The sequence below is a fragment of the Oculina patagonica genome, chromosome 6 (assembly GCF_052425735.1).
Source record: "Oculina patagonica isolate OP01 chromosome 6, crgOcupat, whole genome shotgun sequence".
In the NCBI taxonomy this organism is placed as follows: Eukaryota; Metazoa; Cnidaria; class Anthozoa; order Scleractinia; family Oculinidae; genus Oculina; species Oculina patagonica.
This window is the reverse complement of record NC_135763.1, coordinates 20,261,517-20,287,658: the sequence shown is the minus strand read 5'-3', so window position 1 is coordinate 20,287,658 and position 26,142 is coordinate 20,261,517. Positions and strand designations below refer to the sequence as shown.

Below are 26,142 nucleotides of genomic sequence, written 5' to 3'. Positions count from 1 at the left end.
CGATTCTTGTTTCATAATAACTTTTCCGAGTTTAGTGGCTTATAGCCACTTTTAGTTATTATAATATTATCGGCGGTGAAAGCTTGGAGCCAGATAACTAAAACTAAAGATTAAAAAGGTAAAAACTAAGAAACAGCAAACCTATCACTATCACACTCCATGTTAACCTACCTGAAAGTAAGGGGCTAGGCAATCCAATTAAGTAATGAAGTACAATTTTTACCCTTTTATTCAGAAACGCAACAAGATGTGAAACTAAATTTTGTTTTGTATTTTCTTTCTTTTATCAAAATAATGCACATTTTTAGAATCAAAAATGCCGTGAGAAAATAGAATTGCCGGAACCTCTTACTAATTCCCTTCGCTGACGTTGCCAGAGTTAAGGGGGTCCTTCTTGGACTGGCACCAGTTACGAGCGTGAAATATCATTTTTTCAATGTAGTTGTTCTCTTTCCAACAAATTCAACGTTTTGGTAATGCTTTAAGGTAATGCTTAAAAGCATTACAAAATGGCCTGCCAGGCTTACATTAGAAACTTCTCTAGATTTGTTGTGAAGAAGACCCCTTTTAAATGACAAAATAGAATGTGATAGTACAGCTTATTAAAAAAAAACACGACAATGTGCTATTACAATTTACGACAGATCGGAGTATTACAAATTAAGACAACATGTTATTGCAACTTGCGATAGGTGTATTATTACAATTCACAACAACCGTTATTACAATTCACGACAGTACAATGGTGCTCTTTGATATACCTATTAGGGTTTCACAAGATACACCAGATGTGATTACGTTATTCGAGACCTCAATTTGCTTATTCTTAAGTAGTATTTTCGCCGTTTGTGAATTCATGAAAGTTAATTAAGACTTCTAATTAATTTGTGAAATACAAATATCTGAGGAATACTGTCTGGACAAAAGGTAGAATAACCCTGTATAAAAATATAGAAAAATATAGTTACCTCGGAAAGCAAGCTTTTGACCAGATTTCACAATTTTAGGAATAGACTTAATCTGGAAGTCTACATAACCGACAGCTATAAAACGAAACAATTACACAAGTAAGCTCTTAATCCTAGTGAGCTCTCCATTAAGCCAATCTTTACTGAAATTCCGGTTGTAAATTAAGTGGAACGGTCCAGTCTTGTGTTAATTTTCAGGATCAAGTGGTTAACATCTAGAGGTGGACTGCTTTGACCCGGCAGACCGATGGATCCGAAAAAATGCCATTCAATTTCGACAAAGCGGTTCGTTGCCTTACTCCAGTTAAGTAGATTCGCACAAATGCGGAGCTCTGGGATAAAATATAAAATGGAAAGGGACCGTTTCGCTCGGTTGGCCTGGTTTAATCGTGACGTCATTAAAGCTGCCATCTTGGATCCACCATTTTGGATTTCCCCATTTTTTTAAAAAGTCAGGAAATAACGAAAATTTATGCAAAATAATGCCAGAATGCTTATGTAAAGTGAAATTAAACAAATTAAAATTTCGTTTAAAAAAAAACTGAAAAAATTAAGAAAGTGTCAAAAATGACGTTTTTTGTCCAGACCTGCTTGTCATTATGACGTTGTCTAAAATCATAGATACATGGTTGACTTATCAAACTCTCCGTAAGGGATGGGTGAACAGCATTAATTAATTAACAGCTTATAGAGTACATCTTCTTTGTAAAATTACAAAAAACAATTAAGGGCGTCCGAGGGTCAAGTGTTTCAGGGAACTCTTGGTTATTCCTCAGCAGCGAAAAAATAAGTGCTATTGGACAGTGAGTAGTGTTTTCAAATAAGTGACGTTTACCTGGCCGAACCCAAAATAAGTGCGCCCTTTCAATGGGACGCTCGTAGGTGCCGTTTGGAAACTTCATTCCCACTGATACGCAGTCTTGAGAACCAGATTGTTTCATAAATGTCTCAATGAAGTAGAACTGGCATTTATTTAACAGAACTTCTCTCGATGTCTGAAATGAAGGATATCTGAAAACAGAAAGAAAACATCACATATGAAATTAAAGTACGGGAGTTGGCACGGCAAGTGGTAGTTAAAAGCTAACTTGTTACATGCCTCGTGTAACCTATCGAATGTACAAATGAGGTGCATTTTTTTGCGGGGAGAGGTAGAGGTTTTCGGGTCTGCTAACATTCTGCTTATATAATTTTTCTGGCTGGTGAATATGTTTCCGTCGTACAGTCCAACAGCACAATGCCGAAAGGAAACCTTTCGTCTGTTCAGCGGCTTCGAAGATAGAATTGAAAGTTTCTTATTGGCGATTTTTCAATGGAAACTTGATACAGAATGGCAGTTATTGGCCTGGAAAAAGGGTATTCAGCGTTAAATTAGAGCTGGTAAACGAGAACGGTCATTTTCTTTCTTTGTCTTCCTGTGAGTCAAAGAGTTTACAAATTTTTTGGCAATGAACATTTGTAGATAACAGATTTGGTATGCATGAGCCCACGATCAGAGACAAACAATGACGCTGAACAGGAACGCAAGCTCACCATAAAGAATCAATCAATCAATCAATCAAGTTCTTGTGCCTTTGAGAACTGGACCACAAAAATCATCACAAGAGTTATCTCATTTGTATAAGCCACAAAAAGCACATTCTAGATTAATATTCAGTTGAAATATATCCCTACTTATCCCACTGATTGTGGTCTGTCCAGTATCCCTGCTTTATATCGGCCAAAAGAATTCTTCCTGATTCTTCATCGTCATTGCCACTTGCTAATTTGCTCTCTTGTTGTGTGTCAAGCCATAGCTCGCAGGCGTCATCACAAGCAACGTAAAATGTGTAATTTCCACTTTCTGGAACCTTAGGACATAATTAAAGACAATTGTCGTTGTTTAAAATTAAATAAATATGAAATGACATTCTTGATGGCGGCATTTATAAAAAAATAAGTCAACCACGTAACTACTGATGACTATTGCCAGTATGTGGCATACAATCCCGCCAGCATATGAATTGTTGGGTTGCAATGTTCAAACATCGGCGGTGTGCGTTGTAAAGGCCTAATATTTCTAGATCTTGACACTTGTGAGAGAAAATTCCCGAGGGAACATCGTCGAAAATCGCAAGAATGTGCGTCATACGCAGACTCTACTTTAGCAAGAAATCAAACTTACCCAAAGATATGCTGTCAGCCGCTGCCCGTAATTGGTATGAAAATTATACGGAGCATCAAAGTTTTGGAGGATGTTCACAACATCTGGATTGCTTGGAAATCTCCTATCAGCCCACAAACTGTCTATCGATCCAGTAGATGCCATTTTGTACCAAAGCTCCTGACGAACACCATGAGCAGTTATTTCCCTGTCTATAAACAGAAAGCGAATACAAGTAAAAATTATCAAGAACTTTTGTTACAGAACAACCTAGTGATTTTGTCTGTTTGTTTTTTTGTTTTTTTTTTGTTTGTTTTTTTCAGTAAAGCATGGTTGATTTATCGTAATTTCTTTGCGATTGCGTTTACGTCATTCAAAGATAATTTTTGGGTAGAAATTCTAACGAAACGAAAGAATTTTCGGAGCAGTTCCTCCTTCTTTGCCTTTCCTCAGTTGAAGTTTTTTTCTCACCTGTTGCAGTAATCAAAACCTCGCAGAGGCTCAGACTGTCAGCTTCATCGGCCAAGATAGTTACGTTTGTTGCCATAATTGATGGTTTGCACATGAGAAGTCTTCTTTTTTCTGCTATCCAATCGTAAACTTCGCAGTCAGCTGCTATCGCAGAGTTCTGGTTGTTTCTTAAAATCACTTGAACGTTTGGCAATGGTGCTAAACAGCAGTCGGGTCTGTTTATGATCCAAATCTTGTACACGAATGCTGGCCTTTCCAGAGTTACACTCCACCAAACTTGTTTACCCTTTGATAAAATTTAAATCATGCATGGGTTTCAGCTTATAGTATGTAGACAGTTTTTCACCGCCCGCCTTCATACCTTTATTCTTTTATATTAAAATTGAGCTACGATAAGATAAGATAAGATAAGAAAAGATAAGATAAGATAAGATAAGATAAGATAAGATAAGATAAGATAAGATAAGATAAGATAAGATAAGATAAGATAAGATAAGATAAGATAAGATAACACAAGAAGCTTAAGAAGCTTAAAATCTTCCGGTTAATAATTAACTATCCGCTTTGACTTTTCTACCAACTTCAAATTCTAATTTTAAAATCACATTAAATTTTCAAAAATGCCTCATCCTGTTATTTTTAACAATCTAAACACAGTGGAACCCCGATATAACGATCCTCGATATAACGATATTCCCGGTATAACGATGAATATTCTATGTCCCGGCAAAAGTTAGGGCCTGTTTACATGATTCCGGAATGACTTTCATTCCGGAACGAGTTCATTCCATTCCCATACATTTCTCTGTATCTGTTTACATGATACCGAGACGAAAGTCAAGTCATTCCGGAATGAGTTCATTCCGGTTTTATTCCGGAATGAAAGTTTCGTTCTGGAATGACATTTCATTCTAGTATCATGTAAACACAGAGCGAAATTCGTTTCGAGATGAAATCGCAACTCATGAAACCGCATACGGACTGCACAGTTTGAATTCAGAGCGAGAAAACGTAATAGCATTTACTGTTTAGCCCAAAGAAGCAGCTCTATGGTGAAATTACTCTTTAAAATTGCAGATACGGCCATTAATGGGCACAAAAACATGTTTGCGCGAAACATGCGCCACCTTGTTTTGATCTCGCGCGAACACCGCGCACGTGTAAATGCCTCTGGTTGAACCGGTCGACTCTGTCATGTAAATGCAGAACGAACTTCATTCCGGAACGAGTTTCGTTCCAGAATGAAAGTCATTCCGGAATCATGTAAACAGGCCCTTACAGTAAAATGTATGGGACAGAACCCCGATATAACGATATTCGATGAAATGATATTCCCGATATAACGATGAGAATTTAGCGGACCGAACGTAAAATCTTCCCCGATATAACGATATTATCAGAACACAGTCCCAATTTAAGCAAAACATTGAATTTTTATACCTAATCGTACCTTTTTGGTACGCTTCGGCGGCATATCAGGCGAGTTTGGTCGAGCCATGGTTCGTATTTTGGCGAGACGTAGTCGAGCCAAAATACCCATGGCGAGACCAAACGAGCCTGATATGCCGCCGAAGCGTACCAAAAAAGGTACGATTAGGTATTTACCGTACCCAAATTCAGCCAAAAAATCCCTGTTATTCTTAGTAGGAACGGTAATAAAATCTGCCAGGCGTTCCATTGTGCGGCCCGCGCGAAAAATAGAACGAGTCAACAAACGGCGCAAAAAGCGATGAATGAAAAAATATTTTTATTTTGTGATATAAGTTATATCCAGCAAACAAAAGGACAAATTGTGGTTCCAAAATGTTTAAAATCCGTCTTGTAAAACATCACTGTCATTTGGTAAAGAGGAAACTACAGTGCGTTCCGAAGAAACCACTTAAAAAATCTTATTTCGTGGGAACGAACACACAATGTTAAGAATTACAAATATCACAAGAAAGCTTATAATATTCGCTCCAGCAGTTTTAAAAATGTTCAGTTGGAGGAACCAGAGTTAAAGCTGACATTAATGGTAGCATTTTCAAACCTTGCACCATAAAAAAGGCCACTTGCACTGGAATTCAAGGAATTCTGCGAACTGGTCGCGTTAAACACAACTGTGGGATTCGCACGTACGGCCAGCATCGCTTGAATTTGAAGACGTCGCTGGATCTTGAAAAGTGGAACACATCTGCCTGCTAATCATAGATGACATTCTCCTTTGTGTTTCTTCGGGGGTTGAGGCATAACTGTCGAGGCTTTGAACATTGCGATGTCCACTTAGTTGGCCAATATCTGACCGCTCGACGTTGTTTTCCAGCAGCGTGGTAATGAGGGTTTTCCTGTTGCTGTGATTTGTGTACTTTTGGCCGTTTGCATCAGATATCTTCTCAACCATCGCTTTCATGAGGCCATTGATTTTCTTAATCCCCATTTTCTGGTTTTTCAGAAGCTTTCCATTTAACGGCTTGTAATTTATTGCTATCCAAAACGGCGAATCTGGGAGGCACATTTCACTTGGTCGTTGAGCGATGTATTCTTCAAACAGCATCACTGGGCATCTTTCTTCGTGGTTGGTGGCCCACATTTTGGGATTGAACTTCCTTTCATTTGCTGAAATTTTCCTTAGTCGTTCCACTGACCACTCGACGTACTTTCCGGCACTTGTGGAGACGATTTTAAAATCACCAAACTTCAGCTGGTGGTGCTCCTGGCGACCGCGGAACCCAAAGTGTTGACTAATATTCAAGAAATTAGCGTTGGTGAGTGCTTCGCCGTCATGTTTTCCGAGGATTTGTTTCTCCCACAGCTCTTCAATCATCTCAACGGACAACGGTTGAGCGGCATTTGGCTTATTGCCTTTCCCCGACTTCTTCAGAAACTTGACTTTTGCGTCGAGGGCTTTGTTGGCTGTGGCGAAGTCTTCGTCACGAATGATGGAGAATCCGGCATTTTTTTCCAGCAAATACCGGTCAAGACCGCGTTGAATGGTTTTCAGTGAAGACGGTTCAAATTCTTCTCCCTTTGCCGTGCGTATTTCCCAGTAAAAATGCTTTAAAAGCTGGGAAAGTTCTTGTTTCGTGTAAACTTCAATGGCTTTCTTCTCGACCTCGACAGAATCGCTCTGTTCAAGCCAGGCTTGCCAGGTGCGTACGGCAAACTGCGTTGATCTGCTTGTATTTATACTCTTCTGATCTTCTACGCTTTTATCAAGCTCCTCCTCTGACATTGTTTTCACCCGTTTGTTTGGAGCTTCATTTTCTTCGTCTTCAAAATCAAAATTTGAATCAAAAAGCGTAAAATTTGGAAACTCCGTCGCCATTGTTTCGTCTGAATGTTTCAGTACTCGTCGGCAAACATCGCACAATTGGTAAGCGCGTCCAAATTTAGTTTTGGCGGGAAAGTTTTCACTCCTCTTACGATCGGTAAACACCAGCTAAATTTAAATTACGAGGTTTTGTTTTATTGGTGAAACCTCTTCAATTCATCGTACGGTAACGCTACTTAACTTCAAAAGTGACCGTGATATGGGGGCATATCAGGTCAGTGACTTGATATCGTAGGATATCAGGACAGTAGATCGCGCTTCTGATTGGCTACTTGCGAATTTGGGTACGGTAAAATACAATAACATAACAGTCATTGAGTAATCTCTAACGTTTCTGACAACAGCTTTATACGATGATATACGAAAATGATACTGTATTCTAAGTCTCGTTATCCCGTAAAAACGTATATGTTAGGTTTACGTCGATATAACGATATTTTCGGTTATTTTACGGCCATATCGTTATATCGGGAGTCTCGATATAAAGATTCCTTGATATAACGATATAATTTTACTACTCCTTTGGTATATCGTTATATCGGGGTTCCACTGTAGTTGAGGTTTTACGAAAAGTGTTTATGTGAATGTTTATGTCTTCATGAAGGTGAACTGACCGCTTTTTATAGCAGAAGTAAATGTCAGATGTTTTCATTGATTTCCGGCGGTCATGTTGGAGCCCCTTCACACGGACTACAACATGGCGTTTCCATACTGTGCTCTCTAATTTTGTGTGGAACTTTTTAACGGATAACTCAAGTACGGAACACCTTGACTATCTAGTAGTTTTCTATAACCTGTAATATTCTTAATTTTTTGGACTCAATAGCTTTGGATTTATTTTTTAGTAGCGCGTGACAGTAGCGTTACTAGCGTGACAGTGAAAACCAGTAATACATACTTGGAAATGCTATTTTCGGCATTTTTCATTCAATGTTTGTATACATTTGCTGCCCGTTTTAATATCCTTTTTTCTTGGTTTTTCGTTAGTAGACGTACTAATCTGTACAAGCAATTAGAGAATAAGGGAAATTTGCCTTAGGGACAAAACGATTTAAAATATTTCGTGCAAAATGTAATTTGATTAAGCCAATATTTTCACGTCTATAAATACTTCAAGCAGTTGAATGAAAACCCGTTTTCTTCTTATCAATGAGAACCACTTTCAAATAATTAATACATGAAAAATAACAATCAGATCAGAGGGAAGAAAAGAACCTTTTGAATTATTTGAAGATTTTCAAAGCCGTGACATTTTGCATCCAAGCCGCGATAAAATTTAATTAAAACAACATCCAATTTAATAACATTTATTTATTCAAAGTTTCCATTTTGAAGTCCATTTTTTACAATTGATAGCTTTACCCATCTTGTGAAAAATTCCATTCAAGACACAACCAATACTGTACATTTCCAATTTTTTGCTGAGGTCTTCAAAAGTGTCTTATTAACCAAATCTAAAATATTTCCAAAACATGCTGTGCAAACGACAGGCGACTTTGACGACCAACTGTGCGGAAATGAAAATCGACATACTTCTTGCTAAATAAAAAATCGTTTTAAAGTGGAGTCCGCCTCAAAAATGTACCGCCAGGTCACACCGCTATTTGTAGAAACCAGCAAAGCGTCTATTAAAGTTTGCCACAAAAACATTGCGTGACATGAATGACGTTACCTCTTTTATTTACAAAAATAGCTTCATCTTGTCAAAGCAACTACAGTTTCACAATGGGGAACATTAATACTTTGCCCCTTAAGTTTTTTTGTCTGTCCTCCCGCCGAAGCAAAGAAGAGAACCTGATTCCATATTAGCCCAAAAGTCGACTCAGTGTGCCTACAGCGATTTACTGTCAAAACTGAAACGAAACCGATTGCGATATTCGTCACTCGTAGCGGTTTCAGTAGCAGGCCCAGGCTATCCCCGTCGTTTTGGCCGACAGGAGACTATCGACCATGACGCCCAAAGGGTAAAACACGAATCGTCCTTGTGGCCGATTAATAAGATAAGATAAGATAAGATAAGATAAGATAAGATAAGATAAGATAAGATAAGATAAGATAAGATAAGATAAGATAAGATAAGATAAGATAAGATAAGATAAGATAAGATAAGATAAGATAATAGAAACGCCACCTTACGGCTTTTCAGTAACCATTTACCTGTTAAAAATTGTTGTAAGATAACAGACGTTCAAATTATTGCAAAACTAGACAGTTAACATAATGGAAAGAGAGAAAGACTTTATCAAGGCGCCAATGCTAAGGGTGGGGCTAAAATTTGTTTATTTGAGTTACATACGGTTTGTCCTTTGATCGTAAAGCAGGTCGCGATGTAGCCATCCACAACATGAAATGAGCTTCCGGTAGTGGCAGCCTGAGATATGTGACTTGTCGGTCGGCCAGACACATAGTTCCCTTTAATTTGAAAAAAAAAAAGCCATAAGGACCCGTTTTGTTCGTTGTTATCATTTTTTAGTTTAAACAATGTCCGTCGTCATTTTGGTATACATGATACCTGTTGATACGATAAATCAACCGCTGTTTAATCGGCATTTAGTTACTCTTGCACTATCCAATCTAAGGAGGTGTTTACATCAGAAAACTTGCGCCGGTGTGAGTTCAATACCAGGATGACTACTAGATTTGGTATCGCGTTTAGATGCCAGAAGAAATGGGTCTTTTTTCTTCGCATCTCACGTTCAGTGTGACGACGCCATTGTTTACAAAAATCTACAAAAAAACGACAAAAAGAAAACGCCGGCCAGATAACGAACCCCGCTGCGCACGGTTTACAAGCCAGCACTCAACACAGATAACCATACAATGACCATGCAGAAGTACTTACTGTCGTATGTTTCACACAAAAAGCCCATCTCGTAATGACAACCAGTCTGAAAAAGCCTCCACTCTGAAGATCTTGCCACTAGTACACCACACTCTCCTTTCTTACGATCACTAGGATATCCACTGTGCCAAATGTTGCCTAAAGTGATATCCCTTCCTCCTAACCACTGCCAGACGCCGAGCTTTCGAATTCCTATAAATGCTTTTATGTTGACATCAGGGAATAGATTGTCTATCTCGGTGAGATATCTGGCGATTGTCTGTCTTTTAATGTCAGAATCAACAATGGCTAAGTCGCCCCCTTGCTGTAAGCAACGCTTTCGAGCTTTTTCCCAGGTCACATATGTATGGTTTGCAAATATTCGAAAACATGTTTTATCCGCTTCGAACCAGCCATCTTCACACGATGATCCTATGAAAAAAATATTTTTAAAAAAGGCATTAATAGTTATCAAAAAGATCTTCGAAACTTAAAAGTATTCGCTTAATAATAATTGTAACAACAACAACAATAACAACATCCACAAGTACAACGGTAACAAAAACGTCAAGGTACTCAATACTGGAGTGATGGTGACCATCCACCATTTATCATCACAAAAATAAATGTTTGACACAGTTTTTCATTATCATTAAATATTATGAAAACTATTTTTAACGACTGATTTTTAACAAATACTGAAACTAATTCAGTGACGAGGTCCTCTATTCGGCACTAGCCTAAGTGCTTACTTAAATTTTGTTTTTGCCTTTGGCAGACAAATCCTGCCTTTGTTAAACAAGCGTCATCATTAATTCGCCAGCCTCTTCCTCTCCATGAAGCATCCCATTTTTCTCCCAAAATCAGATCACCGCACCATCCATCTCCCGAAGGCTCGTTCGGACCCCATAGCGATGAGTACTTGTTCAAAGAGAATGACTTATTTTTAACTGTTATCCATCGCCCATCACTCGCAGCTTTCGCACCAACGGAAATATAAGCCCATTCATCTAGATAGTCATCCATAAATCTCGTTATTTTTTTAGGCTCGAACCCATTTTCAAAGACAGCTAACTGTCCTCCACGGTTCCGGCAATCGAATCTGGCGTCGCCCCAAGGTCTTTTACGGACTAAGTGTACTTGGAAACAAGATTCCTCAAATCGTCGCCATCCTGGAGGACAATAGTCAGGTTCTGCAATGTTTTAAATACTATTTGTCAACCCAGTCGACACCATTAATAATTTCTTATGCTTGTGCAGAGAGTAGATAAATACGTCCTAAACCCTTGAGGTCACTTCCTTTACATACATACATACATTTCATTTCACGTCCCCACGGGGATTTTCAGTGAAATATTTAAATAAAAAAATAAAAATAAATAAATAAAAATAAAATAAGTGAGTCAATGAATAAATAAATAGGTAAATAATAAAGATTCAAAATTAATTAAAAAAGCTAAATTCCTAATGTTAAACTAAATTAAGCTAATAATAATTCATTAAAAGTGACTTCCTCAACTTGTTCCTGAATTGCGCTAGCGATTGGCTAACTTTAAATTTTGCGGCAGGGCGTTCCAGAGTTGTTGAGCAGTCGGGTACAACGCTCAAGAGCATCTTGCAGAAGTCAGACCCTTTTAAAGCAAAGCGTTGCACGAGAGTCGATTGTCTGGTCTGCCGATCTGACGGAAAGGGATCTTGCCGCAGTACAGGGGTAACTTACGAGCTGGTGTGTCAGGCTTGCTGTAACAAGTACATCGGAGAGACGTCACGAAGTGCTTTCACTCGCGGGAGAGAACATCTGAATGCTTTGGAACGGCGGGAGGAGAGCTCTGTGATGTGGAGGCATTCTTGTGACAGGCATGAGGGGAACGTTCCAAACTTCGTAATGAATGTAACGGGAACTTTTCGTGACGACGCTATGCTGAGACAGGTCACAGAGTCGGTTGTGATTAACAAGGTTGACGAAAGGAAACTAATTAACTCCAAAAATGAGTGGAATTATGTCCGTATCCCAAGAACTGTTATTACGCTATAGCGAACTGAAAAACTCTTGTTTCCGAGTCTTTATAACAAATTTTAAGGACCTGGTGTCGAGTAGTTACTTTTCGTGTGTTATTACATGACGTGTGTTTATATTCAAATTTTGTATGGCGAACAACTGACGAGGTCGTAGACGAAACCGGTTTTAGAAATCGCATATGTAAATAAGTGTGTAGAAAGTAAATGTAAATTAGATTTTTCCAAATCAAGATAATGTTTAGTAATACTTTCTTGGCTTCGACAAGCAAAATCGCTCAGAAAAGCGTTCCAGATCGATACTATTCTATGATAAAAGGTTTTTTGTCCAGCTGCCGTTCTAAAAGGAGGAATGTTTAACCACTGCGAGTTTCTGGTTTTGTAGTTTGATACGGATGAGCGCTTAGTAAACTGATCAGACAGGTACTCCGGGTCAAGACAATTCCGATTCATTTAAATGCCATAATTGAATCACGATAATATAAGTGTTGTTTTACTGGGAGCCAGTTGAGTTGCCTGAGAATGGGAGTCACATGGTCGTATTTCTGGGTCCCACTAACAATCCTACAGGCAAGCCATAAACGAGCGAGTTGCCTTTTACCTCTGTTTAAATCGATTTCTGTTGCAAGAGGACTTGCACATTCGCAAACGTTTATGGTAATGGCCATGGTTTGCGCGTTTTGACACAGAGGCAAAGGGCAACCCGGAAATGGCCTATCAGTGCTGGATAATAAAACTGTATTCCCTTATCCCAGTCATTAATGCTATCACATGTTGGTGTTCTAGGGCCGAGTTCGCACATGTTGTAGCCATTAGCATTATTTCTTAGCCTTTTTACCCCAGAAATGATAATTCTAGTAGACGTTCAAATGCAAAATACCCACCTCGCTTCATTGTAACATTTGCAAAGAAGTATTCTTCGGTCTGCTGATCACAACAGGCATTGTAATTGTCCAAAGCAATCCCAGAAGAAAGTTTCGCGCCCCGGTTCATAAGCAGCACCTTCCTGTAACCTTCTTGGTAATTTGTTGAAGAATACAGAAAGTCTACAGGAAAACAGTGAAGCTGATCCAGCGACAGCTGCCGAGTCAGACTCTTTGGACAAAGGACTGAATCCGCCGGGTAAACAAAGTACATCACATCATCAGAGCTGTTTCTAGTTTGAATAGCTTGCATCGTGAACTGATAAATCCAACCACTATGAGCAGGAATTCTGTCAAGTTTGAAGTCCACAGCATCTGTCTTCATGAAGGCATGCAGCGTTTGGATGACTAAACCGCAAATAAGGAATAAAGGAATCACTGCTCAGTGATCACTGCACATCTAGTGTGGTTGGCAGCGAGTTAGATGGATGTCTTGAACCGTGCTACATCACAACAAGTTTCAATAGTTGTCGTGGATTTATAATTAGGTTGCACAAGTGAGTGTTTTCTTTTATCATTGTTGTTTTATTTTTTATGTGGGGTTGGGGCGAAGGGGTTGTCGACTGGCAGGGAGTGCTGTGTTTTAACTATAGAGGACAATTACTTAGGGCTAATGTACAAATATTCAAAAACATGGATTTTTCCAAAATGATCTAAGATATCAAATATCCTCTCTAATAAGGAAACAATCACTACTAGAGGAATTAAAGGACAGAGCATAACTTGGCAATTTGTTTACTGATGATTTATTTGTTTATTTTATTATTTATTTATTTATTTATTTATTTATTTATTTATTTATTTATTTATTTATTGATATAATTATTTAATTTAAAGATCTTCCGTTCCCTCATTACCTGTAGTCCATGAGACGAAGCCTTCGAGTATTACTTTGACGACATTTTTTTGAATATCAAAGAAATTAACTTACCTGGTCTTTGACATATTCCATTTGTAAATGTGATGCTGTCAATGGCAATATCGCTTGAATACTCAGTCCCTCTCACACCTTCAAGGACGATCTAAAATGCATTGAGAAAAATGGATAAGCTAGAATCTGATGTTCGATTAGTTTTATGCTTGTTCCACCCCTCCCTTTCTTGGGTATTGAGAACGGCATGTGACAAAGATAAAGCTTAAAACGCAATTGATAAAAAAAATATTCACATCGTTTTATCTGGGAATTGCAGTAGCACGCATGGCACCGGTAAAAAGTCTGTATGAACAACACCAAGGCACAAGTGATGGCTTCACTCATGATTTGAATTTATTATTATATAAATTTGCTTATGAATGCTAAATTAGTTAAGTACATGTAGATTGGTCAGTATAAAGTGGAAAAAAACTTAATATATAAACTTAAGCAAGCATTAAAGCGGAGCTCCCCATTTATTTAATTTTCACTGAAGTTTTTACAATGTTTCTATTCTGGTAAATAAGCGGGAAAAGCAGTAATGTATACGGTGGCTCGTAGGTGCAAGACAAACTTAAATCGCTCACGGTTAAACTGAATGTCTTACGGCACGACAAAACCAATAAACTTGAGGCAGAGGAATTATTTTAATGGCACTGAAAATACTTTGGAGATGTTGGGCTATGTTTTGGAAATTTTTAAGGGTTTTATGGGGAGATTTTAAAATTAATTACTTGGCAGTTCTTTTCATATTTTAGGGACACTTTTTTAACTTTGGGGCAACCTCATCCCCAGGCCTAATCTGCTCTTATGTTCGTACGGTCGGCGGTTACGTGACAAGCAAAATTTTTCGGCTCGATGGTTAACCAAAAATTCTAACGAATGGCGCTTAGCTTGCGCACGCGGGAGCTCCGCCATTAGTTCAATACAGCTGATGCGTTTTAATGGCCAATCACAAGACAGGACATTTCTAAGCGCCTAACCATATTTGTTAAAATAATGTGTCACCTCAGACGACGTTCGAATAGTATCCCATGGTGCAATTCTCCGCGCACTTCACACAATATCGAAGTTATGGCGGATTCCACCGTAAAATAACGCCGCTTTCTCTACGGCACATTTCGTATTTTTTTCCAGTCAAAAGCAAGAAAATTGTATTATTTTGTTGTTTGTCATACTTTCATTGATTTGCAATTGTCCTATGACCGTGGTTTGTTAAAAAACGTCCTTTATTTTGATTATTTTGATTAGCTTTCCTTAACAAAGTGTTCACTGACCCGCAACGAGGTCATAAATATTCACGATTCTTCGGATAATAAGCACGTTTCTACTAAATATGGGTCTCACGCTAGCATAATGAAGGCCGTATTATTGTACTTGCAAAGAAGTACCCAGAAGTACCCGCATCTTAATGACTTTTTCAGCGATCAAAGATGACTGAAATTTCGATCGAAAACCATCGCCGCGTGCTGCGAAGCATGTGTGATGTCTGTTTCAGGCAACAATCGCTGGGCTCTTTCGTGAGCGCTTTGTCATCATTGCCATTTATATTTACATTCAAAATGACTAATTTCGAAAGTAATCTTATAACTGTACTCCTCAAATTAGTGAAATGCTTACAAGTGGTGAAAAATAACCGTAATAATAAGCTCAAATATGTATTCACAGATTATGTAAACAACGCCGAACGAGCCCGCCGGCTGCGAAGCGGACGGACTAGAGATCGATAGAGATGTAAGAAGAAATGTAAGAAAACCGATTCGGATCAGCACAGGACTTCTTTATTAACACTCCAGCAACAAATAGCTCATCTATAGCCGAATTTTTGACTGTCACAGGAATGAGAGCTCTTCAACGTTCGTCCAGGTAAATCCCTTCAATGTGACACTGAAATTCTCCTTTGAAACGCAGTGAACGTAGAATAAGTCGTTTTACTCGAAAGCAGCAGCTTTTGAATCGAAACTAGTCCGGAAACACGCCATGGCGAACGCTTCTTCTCACTTCGCGAGAGCTGAACAATACTGATTTGGTCACGTACGCAGTGATAATATAAGATGAAACGAAATGCATCATAGGATACTATTCGAACGTCGTCTGGTGTCACCTGGTAATCGACGGATGAATTCATGAATACAGCAGCCTTCAACCATCGGTCAGGGTGATTTCCCGATTTGATCCATTGGACTGTTTCATTGCTGTTGATCCTCATGTAGATTATCAAGCTTCCCATGGTGCTGCCATACATATGATACATCATTGACATGCACATTGGACCCTGAATTGTTGGGCTAATGATCCTAACATTGTCGCCATGTTGACGACCTGTGGCTTCCATATAAGCATACTTTCCACGACCATTGCCTATAAAAGAAAGCAGAATTTTTCAGCTCCAAGGGAGCTTTTAAAATTTTTGTTTTGCTTATTATGGATAGGTCGTTATCAGAGACTTCACAGTTGTTACCGCACGACACTCAATTTATACGACAAGTGACCATGAAACCCAAAATAACAAACGCAAACAATGCCTATGCATAACAGAAAATATGGACGTGAGATAACTAACTCTGGTGAAAAATCAAAAAGGTCTGAGGAGAACGTCGCAGTTATATTTTAACGTGTCCAGTCGAAAACAAAGCATGATTTATTTCTCAAGCACAATTATTCATTTTCAACTGCCCAGGAAGTTGTAAAGTAACTGCAAAGCTCTGGTTCTTCTCCTTTGTGTCAGACTGTCCATCACATTTTCGTATCTGCTTAAACATTACCTGACACGTCGGAATGAGGCCCTGTAGTTCTGCTGGGCGTGCTCCCTGACCATATGATCCAGTTAAACTTTGCTCTTCCAGATTTATCATTTTCCCAGCCACAGAAGGTGGAATTTTCGAAATCACAGTCTATACAATAAAAAACAAACAAACAAATTAAACAAACAAAAAGAATCATTCATCAATGTATATAGTGTTTTTATAATATTCTAGTGTAATTTTTAGGGAGGGCCACAGGTTTGTTAGCTTTGCTATTTAGTGTTACCCTCATTTTAAATAAAGTCTTTATTATTATTATTATTATTATTATTATTATTATTATTATTATTATTATTATTATTATCATTCCTTTCTCAAATGTTGATTTGGTAACTGTGGTCATATAATCGTATTTAAAGTACGAAGCTCGCGGGTAGTAAGAACAATAACAACAACAACAACAACAACGACAGCAACAAAGGGATGGATAATGCTTTCGACTGAGACACAAATCCCTCAAGATTCTATCATATATTTCAAATGTATTGAATACGAATTATCAGAAACTATGTACTTATTGACTGAGTGGGAGGGCCGGACGGGAAAATATTTGGCTCGAGGTCAGGACGTACGGACCGAGCGCAGCGAGGTCCGTGCGTCCTGACCGAGAGCCAAATATTTTCCCGTCCGGCCCGACCTAACTCAGTCAATAAGCATTTTATCATATGACCACTGAATTTTTTTTGTTTTTTCTTTCGAGGATACAGACGCGGCGGCCCGTTTCGCGCGCATTTTGAAAAGCCAATGGTAGCTCACAATTTGTTTGGGAAGCCAGTAAAGTGCATTTGAACTGCGATGTGCGTACAAAGTTTTTGAACTTTTGTTAAAATTGTCAACCAAATCTCTGAGTTTCAGCTCCATTCCAAGAAGATTTTAATCCGACTGAATTCCTCGTAAATGACTGCAGTTAGTAGAAATTTCAAAAGAAACGTTTATGAAGGACTACAACAAAGAATTTGCACGACGTTTCGGCTAGTCGTGCTCGTCACAGCGAAGACTGAATTTATCCTGATTGAACAACTTAGCGACGTTTCTTCTGAGCCGAAATTCGCAATTGGTTTTAAACGAGAGAATTAATTTATTTTTCACCAAGAAGGATTTTGGACGTTAAAACAACATTACATTTTAAGCTATGATAAAGACTTGGAAAGGGATTGTACTGGCAGTTCAGGATTTTGCTTCGAGCTTCGCTTCCCTTCGGCTTCAAGTTGTTTTGTTTACCACGGATCGTAGGATTCATGAACGTCTACTGTTGCTTCTAAGTCCCTGAGTTCGTTAGTTCCTCGACGATGTTGAGCTCTGCATTACAGTTGATGTCCCAATTGTGCTTAAAATGCTTCGTGAAAACAAGCGGGAAACTGTGTCATTGATCAGGTTAGTCGTAAACATGTACACTCGTATTTTGTTTGTTGTGAGTTAAAATTACGCAGCAGAAAGAGAAATTTGAGTTTACTTCGCATTTGCTTTTTTTATTCTTCAATGTTTATCATGACAACAAACCAGGATATGTCTTTGTCCGATTATGTTGGGGTTTTATTTCGATTTTATTGTTGTTGTCAGGAGTATTTCTTCATCATTTGCCAAGTTTAAACACGTTTTGTTTAAATTTTTGCGCCTGCAAACTACATCGCTTTCTAGATAGTAAAATTTTAATAAGCATGTTGGACATTCTTTGCTTTTAGAAAAATCTTAACTATCGTTCATCTGAATTCAAAGCTGTGGATTCAACTGGTTCCATGCTATTTCGGCATCCCGCAGCAGCAGCGGGGCCGTACGCTTTTGTAGTAGGGCCGTACGGCTTTTTCCGGCCCTGCTAGAGCGAGGCGTACGGCCCTCATACGGGACTTTTTCTCATATGGTTTTCCAAGGAAATTGCGCGCGGGTCCGTACGGGTCATATGATAATACATATTATTTGATGGTTAAGAAGGCTTTCAACCAGGCATTATTTTTGTGACAAAACAATTGTTTCTGTTGAAGTGAACAACCAAAAAAGGTGTTGCATTTAGATGACTCTAGATGATGAAATGTATTTTAATTTTTTTTTTATTAAAAAAACTGAAAATTTTAGAAAAGACAATCAATCGTGATTATCAGTTCGCTTATACACCAGGCAAAATCGGTCGGAAAAATAACCGTTTCATGGCCTGAAAAAATAAGACTTGATATAGCACATAGATATAAAATTTAGTTTGTGCAGCCTTATACATTTTGACGTGAAATAATTAATTAGAAAGGGTAAACAATATTCACATCTTTAATAACAAAGGGTAAACAATTTTAAAAACCGTAATATTAGCTCTCATTTTTATGCAAGGAATATTTTTCTAATGTTTTCAATGAGTTAGTTGTACGTGTGAACTCTCAATCTTTGTTTCATCTTAAATATGTTAACATGTCAAAACTATACAATGGAGATCAAAAAGTATTCTATATTTTCCCATTCTCGTTCCCAGAGCCTCCGTTTCTTTTGGTCACCTGGTCGGCGAAACGGAGGGCTCTGGTAACACTGACTACCGGATGTCGTAAAATCCACGACATCCGATAGCGCGTGCCCACTGCATAAATGTTCGTCTGCGCCTGCTCAGTAAAAGAAAGGGGGAAGGCTGGGGCTGACTGAGACGAGAAGAAAGCGAATTTTGAAAGAAGATACGAGATTTTAGTTTAGCGTTCGAAAGAGCTGTACAGCAATCCTTGCTACAATCCACCGTACGGAAAAAGATGGCGCCACGCGCGGAACTCTGGGTAAATGTACCAAATCAGGTCAAGGTTATGTCAACAAGCATGGCCGCGGGTCAAGAAGGTCGGCGCGTAGCGCCAGATGAAAACGCAATTTACGGGGCTAAATCGGCGAAAGACATCGACCTTTTAACTAAGGCTGAAGCAATAAGGCCGTTGAAGTGTAGGGCTTGTCGAAATTTGAGCGGCCTGACCTTGAAAGAGCTAAAAAGCAAGTAAGTTTTCAGATCGCTTTGCGGCTTCGGTTCACTGTTGGGAATCTAGTCACCTCGCCACCAGGAAGACTCGCCACTAACCAACTCGCCACCAAGCAAAGACGTCTCGCCACCAAGCCGAAGACGCCTCGCCACCAACAACGATTTCGATACTAAAATGAAACCAAATTGGTCGAGTATTGATCATGGAGAATTAGCTGTTATAGTAACTATTATCTCAATAGACTCGAAGGTAAATAAGTGAAGGAAAATTGGCTGTTTAGTTTTAATTAAAACTTGCCAATGATAAACTCCCGTTCTAGCGACTTCAAAACAATTCAAGTTTCCGTTGACTCGAAGTGAAGTGGCTGTTCTAGGACTAGCGATAACAATTTAAATCGACCCGTGAGTGAAGTCGTCGAGGAAAATTGATAATCCAAGCGAGAGTTATTCAAATGCGACCCTTTCTAGTTTTTACGGGCTTTAAAGTTTATGCAAATCACAACTTCTATCGTTCACGTGGCATGTTTGTTGTTGTCAAGGAAACTCATTGACAGCATTTTCGAATAATGATCGTAATTGTTTTTGCTCGCGAGCGAGAGAATGTTAACTCGAAAATTCGCTTGTAATCACGAAGTTCTGAAGCTTTCTTATTTCTCTTCTAAACCGACTTTGTTGGATATTAAATGGCTTACAGTGTTTTTTGTTTAAACTATCTTTCAACATATCGTGTTTGTCAACTATAAAGATTGAAATCTAGCTAATCAAGAACCGTTCTAGTTTACGCGCTTTAAAGTTTATGCAAATCACAACTTTTATCGTTCACGTGGCATGTTTGTTGTTGTCAAGGAAACTCATTGATAGCATTTTCGAATAATCATCGTATTGGTTTTGCTTGCGAGCGAGAGAATGTTAACTCGAAAATTCGCTTGTAATCATGAAGTTCTGAAGCTTTCTTATTTCTCTTCTAAACCGACTTTGATGGATATTAAATGGCTTACAGTGTTTTTTGTTTAATCTATCTTTCAACATATCGTGTTTGTCAACCGTAAAGAATGAAAACTAGCCGACTGCAGAAAAAAAACTCACACACATAAATATAATCATTGTTGATCAAGACTTTTGAAGATTTGGTGGCCCCCGCGGGGGGCCGGTGGCTCCTAAAGGAGCCGTTTTGATATGTTTCAGCAGGTTTTACTGACGGGCGGTGGGGCCGTTCAGATAACTGCACAGCTTCAGAAGGCGGCGTGCTGTAATCTCCTTGCCTTCGAACTCTTCCCAGTGCTTGAAGATCTTGGTCTGCAACTGGCGGTACTTCTTCCTCTGGATTCTTGAAAGCTTGCCGTCGGCCACAAGCTGGATCTGGATGGACACCAACCTTGCTTCCTGGTGAAGCAGCTCAACAAGTAGATAAAACGGGAGGTGGACTCTGTTGTTTGCTCTGCGATTTATGCTGTGATGCCAACCCTCGATGTCGTTGTTGGTACGTATGGGTTGCTTGAATACGGACCAGGAGGAAGGAGGCCACATAGTGCCGGTAATCCATGTCTCTTCAACGTACTTCAACAGTTTCTTGACTTTTCTACTGGGGGCGTTGTCTTTCAGATGCTGGAACATTTCGCCGATCTTGTCTTCCGGCAGAAACGGCAGCGCCATCAGCTTTCTCACGTACTTGTAGGTATGGCTGGCATTGCGGTAAGCTGGTTCTATCCCCAACTCCTGAACCTAAATAAAATAAAGAAGATATGTTGTTAATAGGGGTCTCTATGGAGTAAACCGTTAGCCGTAATATCGCGTAAAATTTAGCCATCGATCGTAAAAACTGATAATTTCAACCGTGGACACTTTTAAATCCCATTTGGAAATTAACTTTTAACTTTTAACGTTCTTGATTTTAACCGATAGCCGAAAATCGATAAAGCCAACACCCCAGTGAAACCCTCTTAAAATATTTCTTTAACGCGTGCGTGTGTGTTATTTTTTTGTAGGTATATATAAAGTTTACGACGCTTACCTTTCTCCACAACGCCTGGGTCCAGTGGAACAGGCAGCCTTGCAGTGTGGTGTCGGGCAGTAACTCCCTCAACACTGTCCAGAGAGCACTCTCGAAGTCCAGGGTGATTCTGCTGACAGCTGGTTGAGAGGGAAGTAGCCTGATCACTTCTTTTAGCACCGCACGGTAGTCACGCTTTCTCCGACCGGACATGAGCACAAACATCAAAGGAACCTGTTTCGCCTGCTCTCCGCTCCTCACGAAAACGTTGATGGTGAACAGCTGGGTAAATGGCTTGCGACACAACTTAAAAGTTCCGTCCACGTACCAGTTTTTCGCCTGGACTAGCTGGTGGATTTGCTGGTTGGTAGCGAAGATTATGTGTCGGTTGCTACAGCTGCGGACGTCGGCCTTCAGGAAGCCGCTGGGGATGTTTTCCTCTGATAGCTCAAAGTCCATGTCGGTGGGGTCATGCGGCCTCAGCTGCTTTCTAAGGCGGTTTGCGGCTCTAGCCATATTCGCAGGCTTTGGTAGCGACGGACAGGGATTCTCGTCGACCCGCTCGTCCAGCATCACTTCGTTGACGATTGCCGACGCTGGCCGAAACAAGTCCTCTCGTGCTTCCTGTGATAAAAAACCAAACAAATAGAAATTGTATGTAATTAATGTTACACATAGAGGCTCAAACAGGCTATAACTTCCTTTAAAGATGTCCAAATATGTTTACATCGTATAAGCGGTCTAAAATTTCTTCATAACAACTTGGAACAAAAAAACATAAACACCCTTGACGGAGATCTTATTTTGTACCTTTTACTTGACGTTTTGTATGCCATTACATGTTATTTTTAGTTAAACTATGATGGCCAAAGAAAAAGAGTATTTACGAAATTAAGTACCTGTTTCACGCGAGCCTGAATCTTAGTTGACGCCAGGACACCAAATCCACCAGGGTGATTATGGCCATGCTTCCCCGGGAAGAAAGCACCATCTCTCTGGATAACTGAAGCTTTGCATCTGTGGTCCTTTCGGCGCACGGTGCACTGCCAGTCGATGGTTCCGTTGGGGCGCCTTTTTCTGATGTTGAAGGAGTAACCCGTGTTGCTCACCAGCTTCGTTTTACCCCGTATGGTGCCATCCAAAATGAGATTGAATGTTGTCTCAAACGGCTGTGCTGGCTCTGCTGGCTCCGCTGGCTCTGACGGCGAGTCTGGCCCCACAGCTGAATCGTTCAGGGAGGTTTCAAGTGATGCAAGTGGTGGAGGGACTGGTGCCGAGGCTGACGTTTCCGGAGCAAGGTCTGCCACCGAATTGACGCTCTCGAATAGAGGAGGAGTGAAATCTGGCTCAGCAGCTAAAAGAAAAAGGAAAAAGCGTGTTACAAAAAAATGTAAAAGTGTTAATGGTCAGACCATGAGACACTTACATTAAACTTACAAAAAGATGTAATCAAGTCCAAAGGTTTTTAAAAAAAATTATTAGTTTACGGTGAAAATTTGAACTTGCATGATAAGAAACTTTGAATCCAAAATGATATATGCCTTTCTGTGATATTCTTGAAGGGTTATTTTGTTGAAAACCGATTGTGATACTTTAAAGATAGAAAAATCAACGGAAGTACTTACTGTCATTTGATGTCATCTCCACGTCTGCTATTTCCTCGTCGACTCAACTGCGAAAAGAAAAAAAGGCGTGTTTCAACATTTCCATGCGAAAAATGTAAAAATGTTTATGGTCAGAGCATCAGACACTTACATTAAACTTACTTCGAGCAAAAAAAAAATGAAAAATGTAAACGCTACTTGTAAAGGTAAGACACTTACTTGTACGTTTAACTTACAAAAATATATGTAATCAACTCCAAAAGTTAAGATTTTTGTGTTTCAACATTTTTGTGCGAAAAATTGTAAACAACAACAATTAGTTTAACGGATCAGTTTAACAGTGTAAATTGCATGATAAGAAGCTTTGAATCCAAAATGATATATGTCTTTCTGTGATATTCTTGAAGGGTTATTTTGTTGATACTTTAAAGATAGAAAAATCAACGGAAGTACTTACTGTCATTTGATGTCATCTCCACGTCTGCTATTTCCTTTTCCTTTTTTATTTATTACCTTGCTAACAGGCAACTTGTGCAGGGCTAGCAATTTTTTCAGAGCGATCTAAAGTTAAAATAAAAGTTTGAAGTATCAAATCGACATTCAAATCATAACTGTTTGAAGGATATATATAACATGAGCCTAGTTTAAAAGCCACAATCGGTCTTCTATAGCTTAACAGATGGGGAAGAGCGTTCGAAGCTAAGTACTCTGAGTACTAATCGGAAAGTTCAGTTTAATCGGTTTTCCCGACATCTCAAACTTTTTGGTCTTTGACAATGTATACTCTTCTGTGATATGCCTTTTGTCGTCGGTCTGCCTGAAGAAATCTTTACCAACTGCATACGTAATTAAAGATAGGAATGCCTTGTAATGAAGTCATCCAGGCGGGGATTCCCTCACCATCGCGCCCCCCCCCCTCCATCCTAGTAAAATTTTGCGTAGCCTTATCGAGCTGTCTTTGGACCTGTTTTCTTCTCTCTTCGGAAATTCTCCCGTCTGAATCCACCAGCAACTTCTTGTCCCAGCCATATTTGATATATTCCTAAATTATTTATGGTCACAAATAAGTAAAACCTTGTTAAATTCAAGTGTACCTAATGCCTAATTAGTGATCGAATTTACAACAGTGAACCGAAGCCGCAAAGCGATCTGAAAACTTACTTGCTTTTTAGCCCTTTCAAGGTCAGGCCGCTCAAATTTCGACAAGCCCTACACTTCAACGGCCTTATTGCTTCAGCCTTGGTTAAAAGGTCGATGTCTTTCGCCGATTTAGCCCCGTAAATTGCGTTTTCATCTGGCGCTACGCGCCGACCTTCTTGACCCGCGGCCATGCTTGTTGACATAACCTTGACCTGATTTGGTACATTTACCCAGAGTTCCGCGCGTGGCGCCATCTTTTTCCGTACGGTGGATTGTCGGAGGACATCACGAAACAAGGAATCGAACAGGAAGCCGCCCTGCCTGCTGTAGTCGTTCAGTAGAACGACTGTGTTTGTGTTTTGCCCGCTGGTTTTGGCAATTCAAGTTGTTGATATTTTAACTTACACAATTCGATTCATTTGTAACTCATTGAATTGCATGGCCGATAGATGTGTTCTTGTTGTGTCGTCTCTACACGCAATATTATCTGACGGCAGATAGAAAAGTTAGAATCCAGAGGAATTGGAGTTAAAGTGTTTAAACATGGAGTCGAGGATATCATCAGCGGATAACATTCCGACGGTTGATGATACTGTGAAATTTATTTATGGCCATGCGGAGGTATTGTAGAAAATTCAGAACTAAAAAAGCCGCTGATCGAAGAGGTATCATTCTATTGAGCAGCGGTAAGAAATATCACATTGAATTTCAAAGTCTTCATGTATTCCTGAACTCCATTTAGTGTGTATATATTGTATAAGCTAAGTTGATAGTGCAAATGTTTGCAATATTTTTAATGCATTAAAAAGTACAACCGAGTTACACTTTACAAGAGATGTACTTGTCATTCGTTCATAAACAAGGGTCTGCTTCGTGAATACGTTATTCCAACAAACTCCCAGTGTTATTCGGTCTTTTTCCGGTAACATTTTCAAACTTGCCCGCTACATCTTCAATTGTTTCGATGACCGGAAGTATAACCAAAATTGCGTAGAAGCGTTACGCTTGCAGTTTTTATCAGCCAATCAAAAAAATCATATTTTTTACCGTTACCAGGGCCATTACGTCATGTCATTTACAATTCGCATCATGGTCGGTTAAACAGGTTTTATAGATGAATATTTAAGACAATCTGTTGTGAACCGTCAAGTCTTTCTAAGTATCTCCCTTATTCCCTTCAGTGACTCAAATGTTTTGCCCATAACATATCATAACATAACATATCCATCCGTTGCAACCTCTGTTGCTTCCCACAAAGGGGCCGAAAGCAGATTATTAACAGTTTCTAAATAGCAGTCGCGTGCTTATGTATAGCCAGATATCTTGTTTAAGAGTCAATTATTGTTCGCAAGTATGGAAATCTCACCAGGAAGAAGATGACTGGAATTGCTTCTTACCGAGGACAGCCTCAGAAAAAATAGCAACAGCGTGGTGATGGCAATCATTGGCCTCCGATTAATGCAAGACATGTCACGAAGATGTGCTTTCTTCACCAGTGGCTACGGGAATAAAATAAATTGGCGCCTGCTTGGCGAAGTGTTTTGACTCAAATGACTTCTGCAAAAAAGCACATTGTCAGAATATTTCATTATCGTAAAAATTGCCGTAATATTTGCAAGAAGAAATGACAGGTTAGGCTTTCTCCGCGTAGCTTAAATAATTATAATAAATATATAAAAATTCGCAATTAATGAAGAAACTGCCAAACCTGAAGAGCACATCGATCTTAGCCCTTAATATGCCGAAATTACTCCAAAAAACACGTTCTTTTAACTGTTAATTGATTTTCTTGGCTCTTCGGTTCTTAATTTCTCTAAACTTTGCTAGAAATGCACTTTCTGACACTGCAGTAAATTTTTCATGAAATTTCCATGTAAAAATGTACAATATTTAATTTGGCGCATGCGCATAAGCCATTTTTTGCTAATAACCGTTCAGATTTTTTTCCTTGCTCCTTTCCTTTTCGTTTTTCTCTGCTTTCTTATTCTCTCTTTCTTTTACTCTGTGCACCCCTTCTACTGGCCTGAAAGGTTTAGATCTTAATCAATGGAAAACCCTGGAAAGGAGCCGGACCTTTGATCAAGTACGGGTATATTGGCCTGTT

General features: G+C 39.2%; 3 protein-coding genes across 3 annotated transcripts in view; all 3 read right to left on the bottom strand.

Moving 5' to 3' along the window:
* The window catches only part of LOC144655984 (MAM and LDL-receptor class A domain-containing protein 2-like), a 64,944-nt gene extending 39,458 nt beyond the window's left edge, over positions 1–25,486 (bottom strand). Inside the window, exons 1-13 of the mRNA XM_078516187.1 lie at positions 25,405–25,486; positions 16,331–16,459; positions 15,670–15,926; positions 13,584–13,674; positions 12,614–13,000; positions 10,466–10,906; positions 9,735–10,145; positions 9,197–9,304; positions 3,583–3,882; positions 3,133–3,323; positions 2,643–2,818; positions 1,804–1,979; positions 969–1,043 (exon numbers count right to left, since the gene is read on the bottom strand). Coding sequence (XP_078372313.1) covers positions 969–1,043; positions 1,804–1,979; positions 2,643–2,818; positions 3,133–3,323; positions 3,583–3,882; positions 9,197–9,304; positions 9,735–10,145; positions 10,466–10,906; positions 12,614–13,000; positions 13,584–13,674; positions 15,670–15,926; positions 16,331–16,459; positions 25,405–25,483 — 2,821 coding nt within the window. The 5' untranslated portion in view covers positions 25,484–25,486. The remainder of the gene's footprint in view (positions 1–968; positions 1,044–1,803; positions 1,980–2,642; positions 2,819–3,132; positions 3,324–3,582; positions 3,883–9,196; positions 9,305–9,734; positions 10,146–10,465; positions 10,907–12,613; positions 13,001–13,583; positions 13,675–15,669; positions 15,927–16,330; positions 16,460–25,404) is intronic.
* On the bottom strand, positions 20,496–21,908 carry LOC144656350 (uncharacterized). Its single transcript, XM_078516579.1, has 2 exons — positions 21,316–21,908; positions 20,496–21,026 (listed from the first exon to the last, which is right to left on the bottom strand). Exons 1-2 carry the CDS (start codon positions 21,865–21,867, stop codon positions 20,496–20,498), a joined length of 1,083 nt encoding a protein of 360 aa, XP_078372705.1. The 5' UTR covers positions 21,868–21,908.
* On the bottom strand, positions 22,152–23,406 carry LOC144656349 (uncharacterized). Its single transcript, XM_078516578.1, has 3 exons — positions 23,356–23,406; positions 22,920–22,966; positions 22,152–22,648 (listed from the first exon to the last, which is right to left on the bottom strand). The coding sequence occupies exons 2-3, from the start codon at positions 22,933–22,935 to the stop codon at positions 22,152–22,154; spliced, it is 513 nt and encodes a 170-aa protein (XP_078372704.1). The 5' UTR covers positions 22,936–22,966; positions 23,356–23,406.
* Positions 25,487–26,142: the final 656 nt, after the last annotated feature.